The 19,284-nt window shown below is 43.5% G+C and overlaps 2 protein-coding genes across 2 annotated transcripts in view; both read left to right on the top strand.

The window, feature by feature from the left end:
• The window catches only part of poc1a (POC1 centriolar protein A), a 30,265-nt gene extending 26,634 nt beyond the window's left edge, over positions 1–3,631 (top strand). The window contains exon 11 of the mRNA XM_030374912.1: positions 2,470–3,631. Coding sequence (XP_030230772.1) covers positions 2,470–2,580 — 111 coding nt within the window. The 3' untranslated portion in view covers positions 2,581–3,631. The remainder of the gene's footprint in view (positions 1–2,469) is intronic.
• A 6,671-nt stretch (positions 3,632–10,302) lies between these two features.
• The window catches only part of dusp7 (dual specificity phosphatase 7), an 8,984-nt gene continuing 2 nt past the window's right edge, over positions 10,303–19,284 (top strand). Inside the window, exons 1-3 of the mRNA XM_030374215.1 lie at positions 10,303–11,143; positions 12,615–13,043; positions 15,066–19,284. The exon at positions 15,066–19,284 is cut by the window's right edge and continues 2 nt beyond it. Coding sequence (XP_030230075.1) covers positions 10,738–11,143; positions 12,615–13,043; positions 15,066–15,382 — 1,152 coding nt within the window. The 5' untranslated portion in view covers positions 10,303–10,737 and the 3' untranslated portion in view covers positions 15,383–19,284. The remainder of the gene's footprint in view (positions 11,144–12,614; positions 13,044–15,065) is intronic.

Below are 19,284 nucleotides of genomic sequence, written 5' to 3' on the forward strand. Positions count from 1 at the left end.
CCTTTGATTCCTTTTGGCGGGGGGGATTCTGGTTGGATTCCTCAATGGTATCAGGCTTCATCAGAGTGTTAACTTACATGCTCTGTAAAGGAGGAATAATACAGGATGACAGCTGTTTGATCGAGCCTGATTACCAAAGCTTACTGTTTAGATATACCTTTTTCTGTCACCTCTTTTATCTTTCAGCATACTTCTAATTCATTAGGTGGGACCCTTTACTGCCTCAAGTAGATTAAAGCACTTTTCAGGATTGACAAGCTTCTGGCAAACAGATTGAAGGTTATCAGAACCTTCAGTTACGACTGGTCCTACGAGTTGTCGCGGCAGTGAGGATTTGGAACGTACATAGATATAGATACAAATAAAATATATAGAGAGAAATGTTTTAATCAAGCTCCCATTCAATCGACTGCTGAAGAGAGTACCTGAGTTTTTTCGAGCTTAAGGCCGGACATAACATCTGTCAGCCATTGTGAATGAGTGGGCCGGGCTGCCTCCCTTTTTCATTGTGTTATGTAAAGATAATACAGGTGAGGTACCACTGGAAATGGTGTGCTACTTCCTTAAAACATCCTCAGAGCAATGTTAATTAAATAACAATGACTGCAGTCGTTACTTGGCTAACCATTGAGCCGGATTTGCAGCATATTTAGACAGGCCTGTCAAATAAATGGCACATGCATGCAATGGATATCCACATCAATTGATTTATTTTATTCTTTCTTTTTATTTTTTTGTCTTGACGATTTAAAATGCTACAATAGCTATTTGTTTTCTCCCTCAACGGATCGAGACTGTGACAAAAGAGAGCAGGTAACGACCAAAACTGAGACCACCCATTACCAGGTCCGACATCCGGGCAAACGCCTATAATTACACAATTCATAACCAGCTACGGCCCTCGAGCTGTTACTGTTGCTATGGGAACCAACCGCTTCGCTGTCTGCACATGCAAATCTAATTTGTTCCCGCAACAATTACAGTGTGGACAGACACGCTAATGGAGGACATTTGAAGAAAACCAATCGGACGTTTCGCTGTAGTGATTCCAGGGCCACTTTTCAAGGTTTAAGGGCCGGAATCATTACAAGTTCACTTCGGCTGGACTTTTGAGGCATAGACGTGTACTCCTGAATAATTTGGACCTCTTATTTGTATTACGTAATCTTATTTTTCTTAATTATTTTCTACTTTTAATTAAAAACGAAGCAGACACACATTCAAGCATCAACCCATGATTCATCAGTTCTGGACTGATAGGTCTGATATCTATGAAACAATCATTTTCTCTATTTATATTGTTAGGTCTGTTTTGCTTTTTGTTTGCTTTGTTTTTCACACAGAACTTACTTACTTGTATTTAATCAACCTGTACACCTTCTCTCCATGTTCTGTATCAGCTGTAGATATGCAGAAAAATTAATGAGATTCTACTTCAAATTAATCGCGGGACGACTCCGATTACCTTGGGCTTCAGAACACAAACCTGTGATGTTAAAGGCTGCCAGACCCTTGTGCTTGGATACAGCAAACAATAATTTGATGAATTGTCTTGCATGTATGTCTACACACACACACACACACACACACACACACACACACACACACACACACACACACACACACACACACACACACACACACACACACACACACACACACACACACACACCAAGAAGCGCTAACTGCCTCCTCTCTTATAAATGCTAAAACACATTACCCGTGCATTACTGTCAGGCTGATTCTGTACAGCCCTTCCTCGCGTCTTCCATCCATCTTATCTCTCCTTCCCCCTCCTCCATCCTTCCTTTGCTCTCCTGGACTAATCCCTGCCTCGCTGTCTTTCATCTCCTCCTCCGCTCCATACCAAGGATAACCCTTTTATCCTGCCCTCACCGCCCCACACTTTAGTAGATGAACACTTCCGCTCTGTCTAAAACGTCTATAGTTCATCCACCATGTCTTTACCTCCCGATGCCCAGGCGTGCTGTTGGGAGACTGTTTGTCTCAACACAGTGTTCATCGTTCATCCATTGTGCTCCTCTATTTCGGAAGATCAAATGTGGCCTTTTAAATTCCACGTGCGTAATCTTCTGCCTGGCTTTTTTGCAGTTGTAGTTATCCGGTGTGTTTCCATTCCGCAGGCCCTACTGCGTATGCTATTGCAAGGAAATATGCAGACACGGTCTTAAGAAGAAAACGATTCATGTTCATTGAAAAGGGGAAGAGCCGGGTGGGAATATATCTGTAAGCAAGCTCCCATGTAACTCACTTTTACAGAGAAAAGGATCAATGAAGGGCAGCGGGTTTTTCCATCTCCAGCCTCAGACAGTTTAAAATGCGTCATATGTAACCTCTTCCACATTTTCTCTCCTGTCCTACTTCTTTGTTCTGTCCCTCTGTTACCCTCTCTGTCCCCCCCCCCCCCCCCCCCTCACTGCCCTCCCCTTTACCCGTCGCTCCACGCAGACGGTGTCCATCCTGGAGCAGAGGCTGACCCTGACGGAGGACAAGCTGAAGGAGTGCCTGGAGAACCAGGTGGACATTGTCCAGCAGCAGCAGCTCCACAGCCAGGGGTAGTCCTCCGCCACAGCAGGGAGGGACAGGGGGACGGGGGACGGAGAGGGAGGGGGGGGGGGTTACCTGAGATTGGCAGCATGTACAATGTTGTGGTTGGTACACATCGGGTCTAGCACAGTTGGTGCGACACATGCACACTTCAAATAGTCCCGTCTACTTTTTTAGCATGTAAGGGCGCCATTTGAGGTCCTCAATCGTTCAGCGGTTAAGAAAATAAAACACGCCCTGTGTGCAATTCACATAAATGAGACGCACTTCCTGAATGGGTTTGTGGGCCGCACAAGCTTATCTGATAGGACAACACGCATCGGCGGTTCACCACGACATGACGCGCTCTCTTGGTTAAAAGATAGGAGTGACGGTTTCAACTATTAGAGGACTTGTTCACTGAGAATAGTGCTGAGCGCAGACTCTTTTCTGCTGAGCAAGGAGCTGTCGCCAAGCGTTGGTGCGTCGGAGAGGGGAAGTGTGCACATCCACGATATCGCGGCTTGTGTGCCCATGACTATTTTTGGACTTGGTGGCATTCATCTTGGTGTGTGCGGGCCTCGGTAGCTTTAAAGGTGTGAACTCCATTTAGAAATAAGTTTTAAAAAATAAAAAATAGTTTTTTTCAATTAGTGTTACTGTATCAAGAACATCAACACCTTTTTAAACATTCCTTAGACTCAAATAGATTTGTGGGTTCAGCTTCCATTAAACTCACAATTGAAATACCCTTTAATCTATTTATTAACTATCATTAATAAAAGCTTTACATATCTGGCATTTGGCCGAATTTTCAATTTCAAACATATTTATTATTTCAAAAAGCAAAACCAACTAATCCTTCAGTGGATTTTATGTTGACATGGGTAACAATTGCCTTGAATTTCCATGATTTGAATAATTGTGCCTTTTCTTATTGATCGGGAAAGAGATTTTTTAATGTTGGTGCAGAATCCCTGATTGTGAAGGGTTTCATAGCGGCATTTCAATATGTATATAATTGTACTGTACATGTTTGTTATATTGTGTACTTTTATAGTAAATCGTTTTTGACTTAACATGACTTTTTGCTGGCTATTTTTTTGTCTGTGTGTGTTTTAAAGAGCTTTGTTATCATAGTCCTTGCCAAAACGATGACCTCACTGGTTCCTCCTCCAGGTCTTTTCAGTCCGATGAAACTAATTTAAGATATCCTGGCTCCTTTCACTTGGTTCTGTCTGAAGTGTACACAGTCCTCCCCTTATCCTTTGTTAAACAAACCTTTATTTAGATATTGGTCATGAAGGTACGGATGTTGCAGTTTAGGGATCTCGGCCAGACCTTTTCGTAAACACGGATCTGGTTGTAATTAGTATTCCTTGCATCATCCCCGCCATCAACTGGACCACAATACAAACATCTAGCGTCCACAACGGATGATTCAACGTCTTGCTCTAGTAGGATCCCAAGCCAAAGCGTAGGGTGACATCATTAACAGGAAAGTATTTGTGGCTGTTTTTCTTTTTTCTTAACAGCCGACCAGGACTGATGGAAAATAAATATTAAAAAAGCAAAAACCGTAATTCTGAAGCGGTGCTGCCGGGCCCACTCTACTCCTTCCTGTCTGGGCCCCTAGAACGAACACACACACTCAGACACACACACACACTCACACACTCACTCACTCACACACACACACACACACACACACACACACACACACACACACACACACACACACACTTTAAAAAAAATTAATGCTTTTAGCATGGGCCTCCACTAGACTGCCTGCCAGGAGCAGCAGTTGAACAGGGGGAGAGGGAACTCAGTAACGTGTGTGTGGGTGTGTTTGGGTGTGTGTGTGTGTGGGGGGGGGGGGGGGTGCTAATCCTGGTGATGAGGAGTACATCTGGATATGTTTGGTGTTCAGGGGCTCCTCCAGTCAGCCACCACTGACTGTGTGTGTGTCTATCTGTGTGTGTGTGTGTGTGTTTGTGTGCTGTTTTTTTTAAGCAGTTGGACACCATTATTTATCGTCGTCTACTTTCCGTAGCATTTTTTCTTGACAATGATTTAGATATTTTCTTCCACCAGGTTTATGGATTGAGAAGGTATGAGATTGCCTTACAGATGGGTTTTATGGAGCTTACTGTTAATGCAGGTGGCAGTTCGACTCACTTAATGCTCATTCCTACATTGGCTTATTCACGCGACCGCAAGATGACTCGTATGAAGAACCTTGAATAATATGTATTAAAAATGTGTTCCAAAACATACATACATTTAGACCATATTTTGATATTTCTATTCATTTATTTTATTAATTCATCAATTGAACTGTAGCATACTATCAGTTTAACTTATATTAAACTAAACATTTAAAACTATTATAAATACTTGTTGACCTTAACAAGAACCTTTTAAAAGAGAGGAAAAAAGAGGAATGATGATGAAAAAGAAGTGAGTTGTGCAAGCTTCCCGCCTCTGGCCGCTGCTGGACATGGCAGAATGCCAGAGTGCCTCATTTCCTGTTGAGACCGCCTTCCTCCCAATGGACTCTCCTCTGCTCTCCTTTCTTCACTTCCTCCTCTTCCCTCCTCTTCCCCAGCCCCGCCCACTCTCTGCTTGTTTGGCCAGTGCTTGACAAGGGAGGTGGGGGGGGGATGGGGCTGTAATTTGTCATGTGTGGCTGCGTTTTGGCGTTGGCCACCTATACTCTCTGACCCACGCTTTTGGCTCTCGCTCCCTCAACGGTGTTTTCCATTTCATCCGTTTTCTAGAGTAGGGCTCGTTCTTCCTTTTCCTGTCCTACTTTTTTGGATGTTAAAGAAAGAGGAAAAGTCTGCTTTAACCATCAAAAAGGGATATCTGCTTACAATTGTTACTTGGAGCAATATAAGGCCAAAATAAGTCTATTACTATCCCTTGATTTTAATTATAGTAATTGTATTGTGTTTGTGTGTGTGTGTGTGTGTGTGTGTGTGTGTGTGTGTGTGTGTGTGTGTGTGTGTGTGTGTGTGTGTGTGTGTTTACACACACACACACACATACAAACACTACAATTACTATAATTTAATTAAACTACATTTTAAGACATATTTGCCTCCATGCGGTTTAGCTTTTGAAGTGTTTGAAACAGTGATTTGATAAGGGTCAATATTGCGTCAACACCTTTAGTGTACAATCATTATCGAAAAAACCATAATCTAGGCCCAATCTTAAATTTATTGCTTATAGAAGTCGTTTTATTTTAGCCCTCTCTAAGCGGAGTTTCATAAGTACCACAACAATAACCTACTACGTTTGAAGTGAAACTAGCTCAAACATGCTTTAAGGTGTGTTTCGAAGAGCATGCATAATTCATGGCCTACTTTATAATAGGCCAACCCTCAAAACAAACCGGATAATACCACAGCCTCACATTTTCTTTTGAAAACCTGTTCAGCCTACTTTCAGAAAAAATGTCCTGTTGAAACGCAGCTCTTTTTTAAGTTTTCGAATAAACAATGTCGTAATGTTCAAATGTTAAAATTTCAGAGAATTCCCCTATCAAACCTGTGCAATGTATGATTAAAATGCATTGATTGACATTTGTTTTATATGATTTTCACTCACCATATTTGTAGTGTATGGTTTGATTAATGCCAAAAGAGGAGCAAAGGGAAAACTATTGTACCAAGATGAGCTCATTAGAAAACGTGTAATATGTTCTAGGGCCACCTTTGGACTCTTAGTTTTATAGCCATGTAACTTGGCTGTCATGGTGATTATGACACAATGCCGTTTGTCTGTGTGTACAGTACACAGACACACACACACACACACACACACACACACACACACACACACACACACACACACACACACACACACACACACACACACACACACACACACACACACACACACAGACGGACACAGAAACAGACACGACACACACCACACACACAGGTGTGTGTGTGTGTGTTTGTGTGTGAATGAGCCAGATTTACCACATAAAGTATGACTCATTTACTATCTTTTATTATCCTAGGAACAGCCTTGCCTACTAAGCTGCGATGTTTACACAGAAAGATAAGATTTAGTTGGAGGTGAAAGTTGCGTTTGTGCAGTAAAGTCCTTTTAATCTAATGTTTCTGGGGTGCGATGTAGTCTTTGAATACAAATGGCCTCCAAGGTGACTTTGGTTGATTTTATTCCTTAACTGTATGACCTATGTGAGACAAGTTTTATAAGGGAAAAACTGTACACATAGTACTACATCAAGTTATAGGGCAGCGGGTCATGGCCAGGAGTTGATGTACTAAAGGAATTGTATTTTAAATTGCCTATGTCTTCTCAATTTATCTAATTCTGACTCTTTGATCATTCAAACGATACAACTTTATGTCATGACGTCATTGTCTGTGGCCTTTTTAATCGATTCCTCTGCAAAAAAAAAAAAGGAAAATAATCGAATAAAAAGCTAAGCCTCAAACACTTCAGCTCAGGCTTTGATCGTGTATTTACCTTCAAAGGGGGTTTCTGCCGCTCAGGGACTGCCTACAGTTCACATTAGAGGCCCATGTATAGGGCACTCGCAAATGTATGTAAACAAATGTGTTTGTGTATCCCGATCATGCGTGGGTCTCCTAAAATATTAATAGCATCCAACCTCCTCAGACACCCTTGAGTTGAGAGTACCACATGTTTTTCTCCGGCCCGCTGGTTCTGCTCGGTTCACGGGTTTCATAGCGTGCATGTTGGAGTAGATCCACCTCCCGCTGCTGCTTCGTAGAGGTGTTTCACAACTCGAGAGCCGTTCAAGCGTTGTTCCCGAGGTGGAGAAACTCGTCCTGTGACCTACTGGCACTTCTGGGAAATATTTACGCCTTTGTTGCCGGTATACTGTCACTTGTGAGATTGTCTTTAGATTTTCTTTAAACCACGTGTGTCGATGTAGAGATGGTGAGCATTTCTAAAGGAACCTGAAGGATGGATGCCCCTCTGTTGAACAGTCAGGCCTATGCAAGGAAGCCATATACTATGATGATTCTATTTGTGTATTGTAATGTGTTGTTGCTCTTTCCAAGCAATAGAGTTCAGACGTATGGTTGTTCTTTAACTTCAATATGCACTTCAAGTCCTCCTGATGACTCTAAATGATTCATTCTTTGATGGTAGAGGTAATTGACCATCAAGCTGGGAAGATGTCTGTATGTAAAACCTACGCGGTACGATAAGATGAATCTGGATACAAAATCGTGTCCATTTGTAAAAGAGGGAAAGAAGAGCACAAGGTTAGGAGATGTGTTTCCCAGACATGCTTGTTTGAATGAATGGCCCGCAGAGGTAGGGGTCGGGCTGGGGGATCAGGGGGCTGGAATGGCAGCAGTCGAGGAAACGCCATTAGAGGCGTGGGAGACGTCGGAGCGGCTCACCTCCAGCCACCGAGGTGGGCGAGGCGAGTGAAAAGACAGAGCGACCTAGGAACTGAATGGCCAGATGTTGGGTCCATTCCACACCGTTTCCCACAGTACCAACATCGTCTTTTGTCGGACAGGGGTAGCACGATGTTAGGGAAGCGAGACTTGATCGGAATTCGCTTCAGGAACTTCCTGGAGAGGAATAAAAGCTGTGATACTTAGTGAACCATTTGGAAGAAGGAGAAGTTGAAGATGAAGACGTTGGAGCACTTTGTACGTGTTCCACACAAACATTTTACCCATTAAATGTTTCCCCTGCAGAAGAGAGCATCTCGGTGTGAGCAGGCTCACTAGGAAACATCGGTCTTGGTTCTCCTTATATAGGGGTCCACCTCAACCCGCGGGTTATTCGGGGGGATGTGTTGTACCTTTCATTCAGAGCTCCAGCAGAGAGGAGCAGGCTAGGGTATCTGCTACAGCCTGATGTAAACCACTGCATATCTTGCCTCCTGTCTTCAGATAATCACATTATAGCTCTCTGGAGCAGCTGAATGATGACGTTAAGAGCTGCTGCCCCCTGCCTTAAGGTTTTTAGGTTTGTCTTTTTTCCCCAGTAGAATCATTGGATCTTCTTGATGGCAGTGTGTGTGTGTGTGTGTGTGTGTGTGTGTGTGTGCGCGTGCGTGCGTGCGTGCGTGCGTGCGTGCGTGCGTGCGTGCGTGCGTGCGTGCGTGCGTTTGGTCGGTGTGTAAAATAAAACAAACCTAAGACGAATTCATTTAGAAAACTAGGGAAATTTGTAATATCGGAAGCATTCATTATAAGTGGATGGTTTCATTAATAAAAAAATCAATACGATATCAAATATTCATCAATGTGCTATGTAGCCTTTAGCGGTGTCTAAAAAAGATTTGCAATATTTGGATCATTCCATTTTTCATGAGCGCACACTGTTAATAAATCAGTACAGCTAAGACTTGGTTTGCTACTTTGTTTTGACAGGAATGTGTTTACCCTAATTCACCCTAACTTCCACCATTATAATTGGGGAAGTGTGATGGAAGTGTCAGCACAGAGCTAGGAGATTCTAATTGGAGCCGTTGCGTGTCTGCCATCGGCCTGCCTCCCTCCCTCCACACGTTTCAGATTCACTATTGTTGTACAGTTTCACTATTGTCATACAGACAGCGTAATTTTTTTGCAGAATGAGTGATTGTCCTCCTGTTAAGGACTATTTCTATTTTGTGTGTGTGGCATGCTTCTTGCGTGAGCACTTGTGTTAATTTTTGTTTGTGTGTGTGTGAGTGTAAGTCATTGGGGGGGGGGGGGGGGGGGGGGGGATAAAGGACCATTGTCTGCGGCTGGTGAATCCCCCACTTCTCTTCCCTGCAGCTGTGAGGAAATCAAATGCTACCCTCAGCCTCTGTCACAACCTGCTGATGGCATCATTAGATCATTGTGTGTGTGTGTGTGTGTGTGTGTGTGTGTGTGTGTGTGTGTGTGTGTGTGTGTGTGTGTGTGTGTGTGTGTGTGTGTGTGTGTGTGTGTGTGTGTGTGTGTGTGTGTGTGTGTGTGTGTGTGTCACAGTGCACAGAGGTGTAACCACACAGAGGCTGAATGCATTATTAATACTTTGGGCAGACCCCTGCTAGGGGTCATTCCTGCTATACGTTTCAAAATGTGCCTCTCTCTTATCAAAGTGCCTTATGCAACATCCCCATGGCGACCGGCCTAATAAAATAAACCAAAGCTTGAGTGGAAAGCGGTTTCCAGGATGAGCAGTACAGTCCTTGCTGTCAAAAACACTACATTGGTCTTCATCTGGCATTCATGATAACTGTTGACCGTTGAGGCTATAAAAGCTATAATTGAGCCTATATAGCCTTTACAACTTCCATAACTAAATAGAATAAATTCAATGAATTTATAACTCACGACATTGAAACTAAATTGAGGGAAATTTCGAAGATGTTAATGCTTTCCTCTTCACAGCTGTTAAAAAATATGTGAATCTGTGAAAAGGAACCAATTTATTTGTCATCATTGTGACCTTAAACCAAACCAGATGTGATACAACCAGTTACAAGTCTATTTAAGAATGCATTGCCCTCGATGACCAAACGGATCACAAAAGTTGTGTTATTGTTGCTGTACTTCCTTGCAGTTTTCAGAACACTGAGCACGTGTAGCCTAACTGTCTAACAGCTCGTATAATGCCAAATGGTCCATAATTACTGAATGGGTAGCGCAAGAACATCAGCACAGAGGCTACTGCTTCTCAAAGGGTTTTTGTGGTGCCTGTGCCTTTAAATCTCTCGTCCAGCTCCTCCCTCTACCTCAATGACATGCCCGCAGAGCCTTTTTTATTCCGCGGCTGTCACGGCGTTCAGTGGAGAGATGAGGAACCATAGAATCCGCGCCGTCGGGGAACGAGAAATACTAACCATGGTGCTATATTAACACCTCGTCCGAAAACCCAATAGGACTGCTTACTGTCAGGGGAACGTCTGTTTATTAGCGTAGCAAAGTTAGGACTGCGGGGGTAAGCGGACGTCCACAGAGTATAATGAAACCTCCACTTGTGTATTAGGGGCTGAAGCGGAGGAAAGCGAAGAAATCCCTGCATGTTCCAAGTCTCGTGCTTCTGCGAGGGACATCGCTGGAGGTGTTTCGCCCGCCGTCGTAGAAGCTGGGAAGTTGGACGGAGTGATTTTTTGGGGGGTATTTTTCTGGTCCCCGTCCCCCTTTGCCGTCACAACCAGGAGACAACAAGAATATTTCCCTGATGAAAATCAATCTTTGGAGCGGTTCCATGATCGTGACTATGATGATGTCGAGTAAGAGCGCGGAATGGCTGCAAGAGGAACTGGAATCTGGGGCGAGCTGCTCGCTCCTGCTGCTGGACTGCCGCTCGCACGAGCTCTACGAGTCCTCTCACGTCGAGTCGGCCATCAACCTGGCCATCCCGGGCTTGATGCTCCGGAGGCTGAAGAAGGGCAACCTCCCGATCCGGTCCATTATCCCCAATAACGAGGACAAGGAGAAGTTTGTGAAGCGGTGCAAAACGGATATGGTTGTTTTATACGACGAGGCGACGTCCGAGTGGCAGGAGAACGGGTCAGGGAGCTCCGTGCTGGGTCTGCTTCTGCAGAAACTCAGGGACGATGGCTGCAAGGCGTACTATCTCCAAGGTGATATCACACACACAATTAAATACATATTTTTTATTTAATTGAACCTGCGTGGTGATTTTCTTTTTATGAATGACTGTGTCGCTTCTATTAATTTCAAACTATTGGCTTACTTTTGTATTTAATAATAACATATGAACAAGACATAAATATCTGTAATAACAGTTATAGCGAAAACTATTTATTTTTCCTTTCGAGCCCACGTTAAAACACCTTAATACATCTAGTCAAGTAATGTTTGGGCCACATTATGCTGGTTAGTTAAATAACTCATGTAGTGGGGCTACCTTTCAGGTAACACATTTTGAAATGAAGTGTGACCTTAATGTCTACTGCACCTTTTATTACTAATAACGAGCGATAGACTTGATCACTGGCGCAGCGGGGAGTCCAAACTTAATCAACTTGGACTGGTCTCTTGACAATGGGCTGTAATAACAAATTTGAGGAGAACAATAAAGCGTTTCATTACATTCTAGTGGTTTTATTTTACATTTTAATCTTAGTCTGACGTTATTGTCATGGTATGATACATGCCTGTGTGGTAAAATTGAATATTTCCGCATAGGGGGAAATTCGACAGGCTAATTTGATGACGACACATAGGCCTATTATATCGAAAATAATCACTGAATGAAATGATGTGGACATGCTTGTGTGGGGGCGGTAATTGAGGAGCTGTGGAATCTGCCCCAAGTAAAAACTTTGGTTCAATGTGTTTTCAATTAATGCTTCAAAATGGCTACGTCGGTGTGGCGCTCCTGCAGGAAGAGACCAGTAGTTTATTTCATGAATGAATTGGAAGAGAAACAAAAACACAGATCTTTGTGGTTTTTTTATTAATCATGAACGACCCACTCAAAAAAAAAAAAAAACATTTTCCGTAATCGTACGACATCGTCCAGTGGTTTACATTTATATTTATGGAACGATTCAGACACTTCAAGCATGGCTGCCATTCACAAAAAGTCCACTGAGGAGTGTTGCAGCAGACTCTCTAGCAGTGTCCTTCTCTTTCGAAGCTGCTTTTTTTTTTCCGAGGGTTGATGCTTTCTCAATGGAGCCATCATTCACAGTTTATGGGTTAACTAACATAATATGTAATCTCAATAGTCACTATATACCTTTTTAGAACCGATCCTTTCTTTGTTATAGGTTTTCTAATATACATTATCACCGTTTCTTAAGTAACCCTTGATACAGATTTATCATAATAATATATATTTATGACCTAATTATTATTTTTTGTTTAGTTCATAAAACATTCCCGATCTATATTAGCAGTACGATTTAAGTAATGATTACTTCAACATGGATCGCTGGTCTTGTACCGCAGTGGGTTGCTGTTCGCTCGGTGTGTGTGTGAATGAACAGGGTGTCCCTTTGAAGCTGTCCTCCTTCTATCTGGATCACCTGGTGGGCGGTGGGGGCGTATCTCAACATGCTAACTGATTACCGTTCCTGTCTCCAGGGGGATTCAACAAGTTCCAGTCCGAGTTCCCCGAGCACTGCGAGACCAACCTCGACTGCTGCTGCCCCAGCAGCTCCCCGCCCACCTCGGTCCTGGGCTTGGGGGGCCTGCGCATCAGCTCCGACTGCTCCGACGGCGAGTCTGACCGCGAGCCCGGCAGCGCCACCGAGTCGGAGGGCAGCCCCCTGCCCAACAACCAGCCGGCGTTCCCTGTGCAGATCCTGCCTTACCTGTACCTGGGCTGCGCAAAGGACTCAACCAACCTGGACGTGTTGGGGAAGTACAACATTAAGTACATACTCAACGTGACACCCAACCTGCCCAACATGTTCGAGCACGAGGGAGACTTTAAGTACAAGCAGATTCCCATCTCCGACCACTGGAGTCAAAACCTGTCTCAGTTCTTCCCCGAGGCCATCTCCTTCATTGGTGAGTGGGGGCGCTGTGTGTGTGTGTGTGTGTGTGTGTGTGTGTGTGTGTGTGTGTGTGTGTGTGTGTGTGTGTGTGTGTGTGTGTGTGTGTGTGTGTGTGTGTGTGTGTCAACATGTGCATGTTTATGACCTGTGTTACTCTTCCTCCAGATTCATTCTGTTTCCAATTTCTTCTTTTTTTTCTCTACGCAAAGGAATGTTGTTTAAGGAAAGTAATGCTTTACAGATTGCGGGTTTCAAATTCAGAGAAAAACTGTTATGTAAAAAAAATATCTGTAGGCCTATTTCTGGATCAATTCTGTGCATGAAGAGCGGAATCGACTCTTTTGTTACTTACATGGTCGTAAATATTATATTCATGTCGAGGCACAGTGTATTAATCTTTTATTGCAGAGATAAAAACCAGAGCATCAGCACTCAGGTTTTGAGTGGACGTGATTTTCCCTGAAATCCGTGTGAATAAAGTAGATTCCTAGAGAAGAACATCATTCTTGGTTCTTCAAGAACGATGTGTCTTTTAATAGTGGAGGAGACCCACAGTTATGTCGTACAAATGCTGCAGCGCAGCTTGTCCACAGAGCATTGTATCACCATGATGGGTCTACCTTTTAGATTTCCAAAAATCCTTCCACGTTTTCCTTTCACCGATTGCAGCCCGCTGTTTTCAATCATTGCTCATACCTCTGGTGCTGTGGTAATTAGACAAGCCAGATGGCTGGCTCCAAACCCTGGGAAGGAGTGTCATTCCCTGAACCTGGATGAGTTCTCCTCTGCTGTGGACATCCCTCGTGGTGTAACTGTTACTGCAGAGGGATGGAGGCAGAAGAAAACTAGACACATGCCCTGCCAACACAGAATGTACCCCAAAAAATGGGAAAAACCATCAAGACCAAAAGAATCAATGCTTCCTCTATGTTTCCTATATGGTAAGCACTATTGCGGCAGCTATTAGTTTCTGCTATGCTCCTTTCAATTGGTTTGTGACCAAATTCTGACTGTATAGTACTTATATACTCCAATAACTCTCCATTTTAGAGTGCAAAATGGCGCAACCTTCTGATTCCTAATTTATGAAAGGTTCCAGGCTTAAATGAGCCATGGAATGTTTTTGTGGGCTTGTTTTCACTGCTGTGTACCAGTCAGACCCATTTACGGTACAATCTTTATTGAGATTTTAACCGCTTCCTATCCACTGTAATATCAGGAATCTGAACATCAGATATGGCATAAGATGCCGTTTGCATAGGCCTTGTTTGCACATTTGACTCCGGAGATGATTTACATGGTTGTATAATTAAGTTATTTAGAGAACAAAGAGGGTATTTTTTTAATGTGTATGCCGGTACTTTTATTTTGGTGAGGGAGCACGGATCACATTCAAAATGAATTTTGCCATCCCTCTCAGCAGTTCTGACTTGAGAGCCAACTAACCCCAATCCTATTACAAGAGAGGCAGGCAGATAGAGTGACAGCAGGCTGGCACATGTGAGGGAGAGAGTTTAAGAGATGGAGGAAGGGATAGGTTTTGAAGAAGAAAGGGATGAGGAAGGAAGCACTTATCTTTGGCTTCCAATAACGGTTGTACATGTTTGGTAAACCTTGTGGTAGATCTAGTATGAAGATAGTGTCGTATCAAAATAAAAGCATGTCGTCTATAGATGTCGGTGTGAAACGATGTAGGGGTTCATTGAGGTTCTTATAGAGAAAGGAATCATAAGTTTTTCTCTGATTTGTACTAGTTTGGGATACAATTAATTGGAAGCAGAGGTTCTGATTAACTTGGGGTTGCGATGTTTTTTTTTGTGTGTATCAAATTCTATATTTCAAGTTGAAAGTTGCCGACTGGAAATCACCTCATTCCTACAGCAGGATATGACTCATCCGTCATCATATCGTGTTCTAAAACTGCTTCTACAGCCAGATATTTTTTTTTCTTGTTTGTCTCTAATCTGTTCTTCTGTCTTTATTCCCTCCCTCCCTCTCTCCTCCCCCCCTCCCTCCCTCCCTCCCCCCTCCCCAGACGAGGCGCGGGCTCAGAAGTGTGGTATCCTGGTCCACTGCCTGGCGGGCATCAGCCGCTCGGTGACCGTCACCGTGGCCTACCTGATGCAGAAGCTCAACCTGTCGCTCAACGACGCCTATGACTTCGTCAAGCGCAAGAAGTCCAACATCTCGCCCAACTTCAACTTCATGGGCCAGCTGCTGGACTTTGAGCGGACGCTGGGCCTCAACAGCCCCTGTGACAACCACTCCTCCTCGCCCACCAATGAGCAGCTGTTCTTCACCACGCCGACCAATCACAACGTGTTCCAGCTGGACACCCTGGAGTCCACATGAGGACCCGCGGCGTCAGGGCGTTTTCTATTTTCCGTCTAGGAGAGAGGTTGGGCGGAGGGGGAGAGGGGAAAGGGGGAGTGTCGAGGAAGATGGTGGCAGCGGCGGAGGTGGTGGTAGTGTTGATGTTGCCACGGTAACACAGGCTGCGTGCAAGGAGGGAGCAGCCGGTTTTAATGAATGTTTTAGTCCCCCCCCCCCAGACGTGGCCAGAGGCCACTGGAGTTGCGTTATGAAGGGGCAGGATCGGTCATTGATGAAGGGGCAGGATCGGTCATTGATGACAGGTCCCCGAGAACCGAGGGAGCCCGGCGAGGAATGCTAAAGCTATTTGTTTCTGTGTTCCGGTTGAGTTCCTGATTGTCGCGCTGTGGCGATGGCCAAACAAAAATGGGGGAGGCGTGATAACCGACGACAAAACAATACACGTCCTAGAGGGAAAAAAAGAAAGAGGAAAAGGGACAAGGGAGTGAACGCGACAGCAGGACAGATAGCTTCATACAAAGATGGCAACACGGAAATCCACAGAGTGCTTAATTTATGAGACGTCGTCCTCTATACGTTTCTCAGCCATTGCACTGAGTTGACTGGTGCCAAGTGGAGGGAATCCCACTCTACTGAATGTAGTAGAGTTTTTTAAAAACCAAGGAATTAACAAAAAGTGTGTGTTTGTGATGTATGTATGGTAACTTACAAAGCAGAACATGTATGGGCAGACCTTAATAAGTGTGTGTCTATGCATTTTTTTTGTTATTCTTGTGTACATTGACGTACCCATGTATACTTTATATATACGCATACAAAAATTGTATCTTTGTCCAAAAATATAGAGTAATCCAATCTCATGAACTCTTAGGAAATTGTAAGGCTGAAGAAGAAGAAGCAAGGCCTGCGACCGGGCGTTGGGATATCTCTGGTCGTCTTTCTTTTCGTTTTTTGCGTTGGTTTTGTTTTCTTTGACGTTTTTTATCCCCCTAGGTTGGTAATGACCTAATGCAGTTTGCACAGTGGCGTAGCCATTAACTTGTTGGCACTTGACGCCAGTGCTCGGGCCAGGCAGATAAAGAGACATTCAGAGAGGAGGCATGGGGAGGCCAGTCCCAGGCCGCGACAGGAGCCGCCAGCTATAAAGGCCCTTGGGGAGGGAGTCGGGACTAGGGCTTGGCTGGAGGGCTGCTTTGGCTGGGCTCAAGGCTTATGGCATGAGGCTAGGTTAGCTGAATAGTTTGGTGCTCAGGCTAAGGTGTTAAGAGTTGTAATTAGAGCCATGATTGTATTGATCTTAGATTAAACCACTTTATCACCATCTGGTATACGGTTGGACTTTATAGGATTTTGGTTGATCCAAATGTCTCAACGGAATCTAGCAGCTACTAGCTCAAGTTACACGTCTCATTTCCTTTCCAATAAGAAATGTACTTCTTTATGTACAGTTGTCTTTCTTTTTAAGTTAATTCCAACAACGACAAAATTCCCACAAAACGTTTGTGGAAAACTCTTGCGAAGCAACCTTGCACAAAGAAGTGCCTGAACACTTTCATGCTGATGACGTTGCCCTATTGCTTGGCCCCATCGCTGGGTCCATGAGCTAGAATGTTCCAAAAACTGACGTGGTACCAATAGGTCTAGAGACTGGGGTTGCTGGTGGATTGTCTTGTCTTTAAGGCTTGAGTCTGGGATCAGTAGCATTAGGCTATGGGTGTAGCTGGTAAGGGTTTGATGGAGCCCTGTGTGAGTGGGGAGTAATCGGGGAGGGAGGGACAGAGAACTGGGACTGGCCTCAGTAACAGACTGCACTTAAGACGAGTAGGCTCCGACTGAATCCACTTCCCACTCCTGCATTGCAGTTGGAGAGGAGAGAAAGGAGATCATTGTGTTCAAAGAATCACCTCTTTCTCTCGAAAAACGATTAATGTCCGAGTCGATTCACCCTTAAGCCTTGGGTAGATTATATATGTAATATAATAGAATATTACAGACTAAAAGATGATTACAGTGCTAATGGTGAAAGATTCATCATGCTGGCCTTTTACATGGCCTCTCAGAGGTGCTGAATGCTCTCTTGACAGTAAGGTTACCCCAGGGTTAGATGTTGCTCTAACCATTTGGGAGGATGATGAGAATCGTTTTTTTAACTACTGTTCCCGCCACTGGTCACAGTGGTGGACAGTATGTAGCTGGGAGGTTTCTAAGACCGTGTCCACATCACCAGTGCTGGCCTGAATGAGCCAAGTCAACCTCTTTTACCAAATTGTTGTCCTAACTAAGAAGACCCGACAAACCTGCCCCCCCCTCCGAGGCATTCTGTAACATTCCGCTTTAATACAATTTCCAAAGCACTTTTAGTATTTGAGGGGGTAAACATGCAACATCAAGTGTATACATACAGCGGTTTGTGGCAGAATGTGGGAGCAAATGGGTCAAAGCACGATAAGATGTTGTTAGCTTAGATGCTATGTGATGTGGACAGGGTCTTAAACGGAAACAAAGAACTGGGTTTCAGGAGGGAAGACTGCTGAATCCGACCAGGCTTTATCATAGCTGGCCTTACATATTCTTTCTAACTTCTTTCTAATGCTGACTGTTCAATACTCTTTGTATCTCACTTTAGACAAAGATTCTTCTTATGATGTAAAATAACATGTTTGTTATCTGTTGTTTGAATCAGAACGTAACGTCATACTGGGCAATGAGCTGTCTTTTACTGTAACGGGTCAACGCGGTCTTTTTGTATTACTCTGCAATATATCAAACACCGTTTTGCAGTATTTTATAGATCCAAGACCTCTGAATTTTTAATTATTCTTTTGTACTCTGTTATATATAATATATACATATACCGTATTCCTAGAACAAGATCCTGCTCAATTGCTTTGGGCTGAAGTTTAATTTCACCTATGGTGTCCAAAATATGTACAGGACTGTTTAGTACTCACTAAATGACCTGTCATCTGACGCATACCCACAAACGCACACACCCATTCGACCCCTCAAACAAGCCCTCAAACATCTGTGGTTTAGCATGCCCGTTTTGTTCACAATGGAAGAACAGGCCACCTGATTTCAATAATGACTAGCTCTTTTTTGTTTTCAATTAATGTCTATGCTCTATTCCTGTGGCCTTTCAATATCAATATATAAATATATATATATCTTTATAAAATATATATGTTAGGGGTTTATATGCAATTTTCATTTCCTAAAATGGCATCAGAGACGAGAATAATACTATTATGCTTGAACAGACTTCCCTTTCTCCGAAGTCACATCCCACTTTCCAACTTTATGACTTGCACCCTAGGATTGAAATATATTTCAGTAAACTGATCTTTTCTATTTATTAGATAACTATTCATTTCAAGCTGCTTCTCTTGTCCTTTTCCTTTTGTCTGTGTCTTTGTAACAACTGAAAGAGAAACTTTTTTCGTTTTTTTCCGCGGTTTGTAAATTTGCCAGATAGCAGGAACGCCGGTTTCTGTGTTTCTTGTAGCTACCCCTGGGTGAGAATGTTGGGTCACTCCGAAGGAAGAGGGTGAATAGCAAGCAGCGGGGGTCAAAGGACTCACAGGGCGCATTAAAGCAAAGTCAAAGTGAATGATTTCAAAACGTTACCTCACTGAGGAAATTTTCAGGGATTTTATTGTTTTGTTTTATTTTTTGGACAATGCATCTTGAATGGTGTTACAGCTTAACACAATTTGAATAGCTGTTTTGTATTGTGCTGTAAACAGTTTTTAAAAGATGCAATCTGTCTCTTTATTAAAAGAGGGGGCATGTTTACCGCAGGCAATTCACCGGCCCGTGTGAAGAGATGAAAATATGATTACACCTGCGTATTGTACAGTATGTGGAAATAACACGAGACATGTTTATACCGCAAATAAATATTGAATTATTTTTTCTTT

Source organism: Gadus morhua, chromosome 13, assembly GCF_902167405.1.
Source record: "Gadus morhua chromosome 13, gadMor3.0, whole genome shotgun sequence".
Taxonomy (NCBI): domain Eukaryota; kingdom Metazoa; phylum Chordata; class Actinopteri; order Gadiformes; family Gadidae; genus Gadus; species Gadus morhua.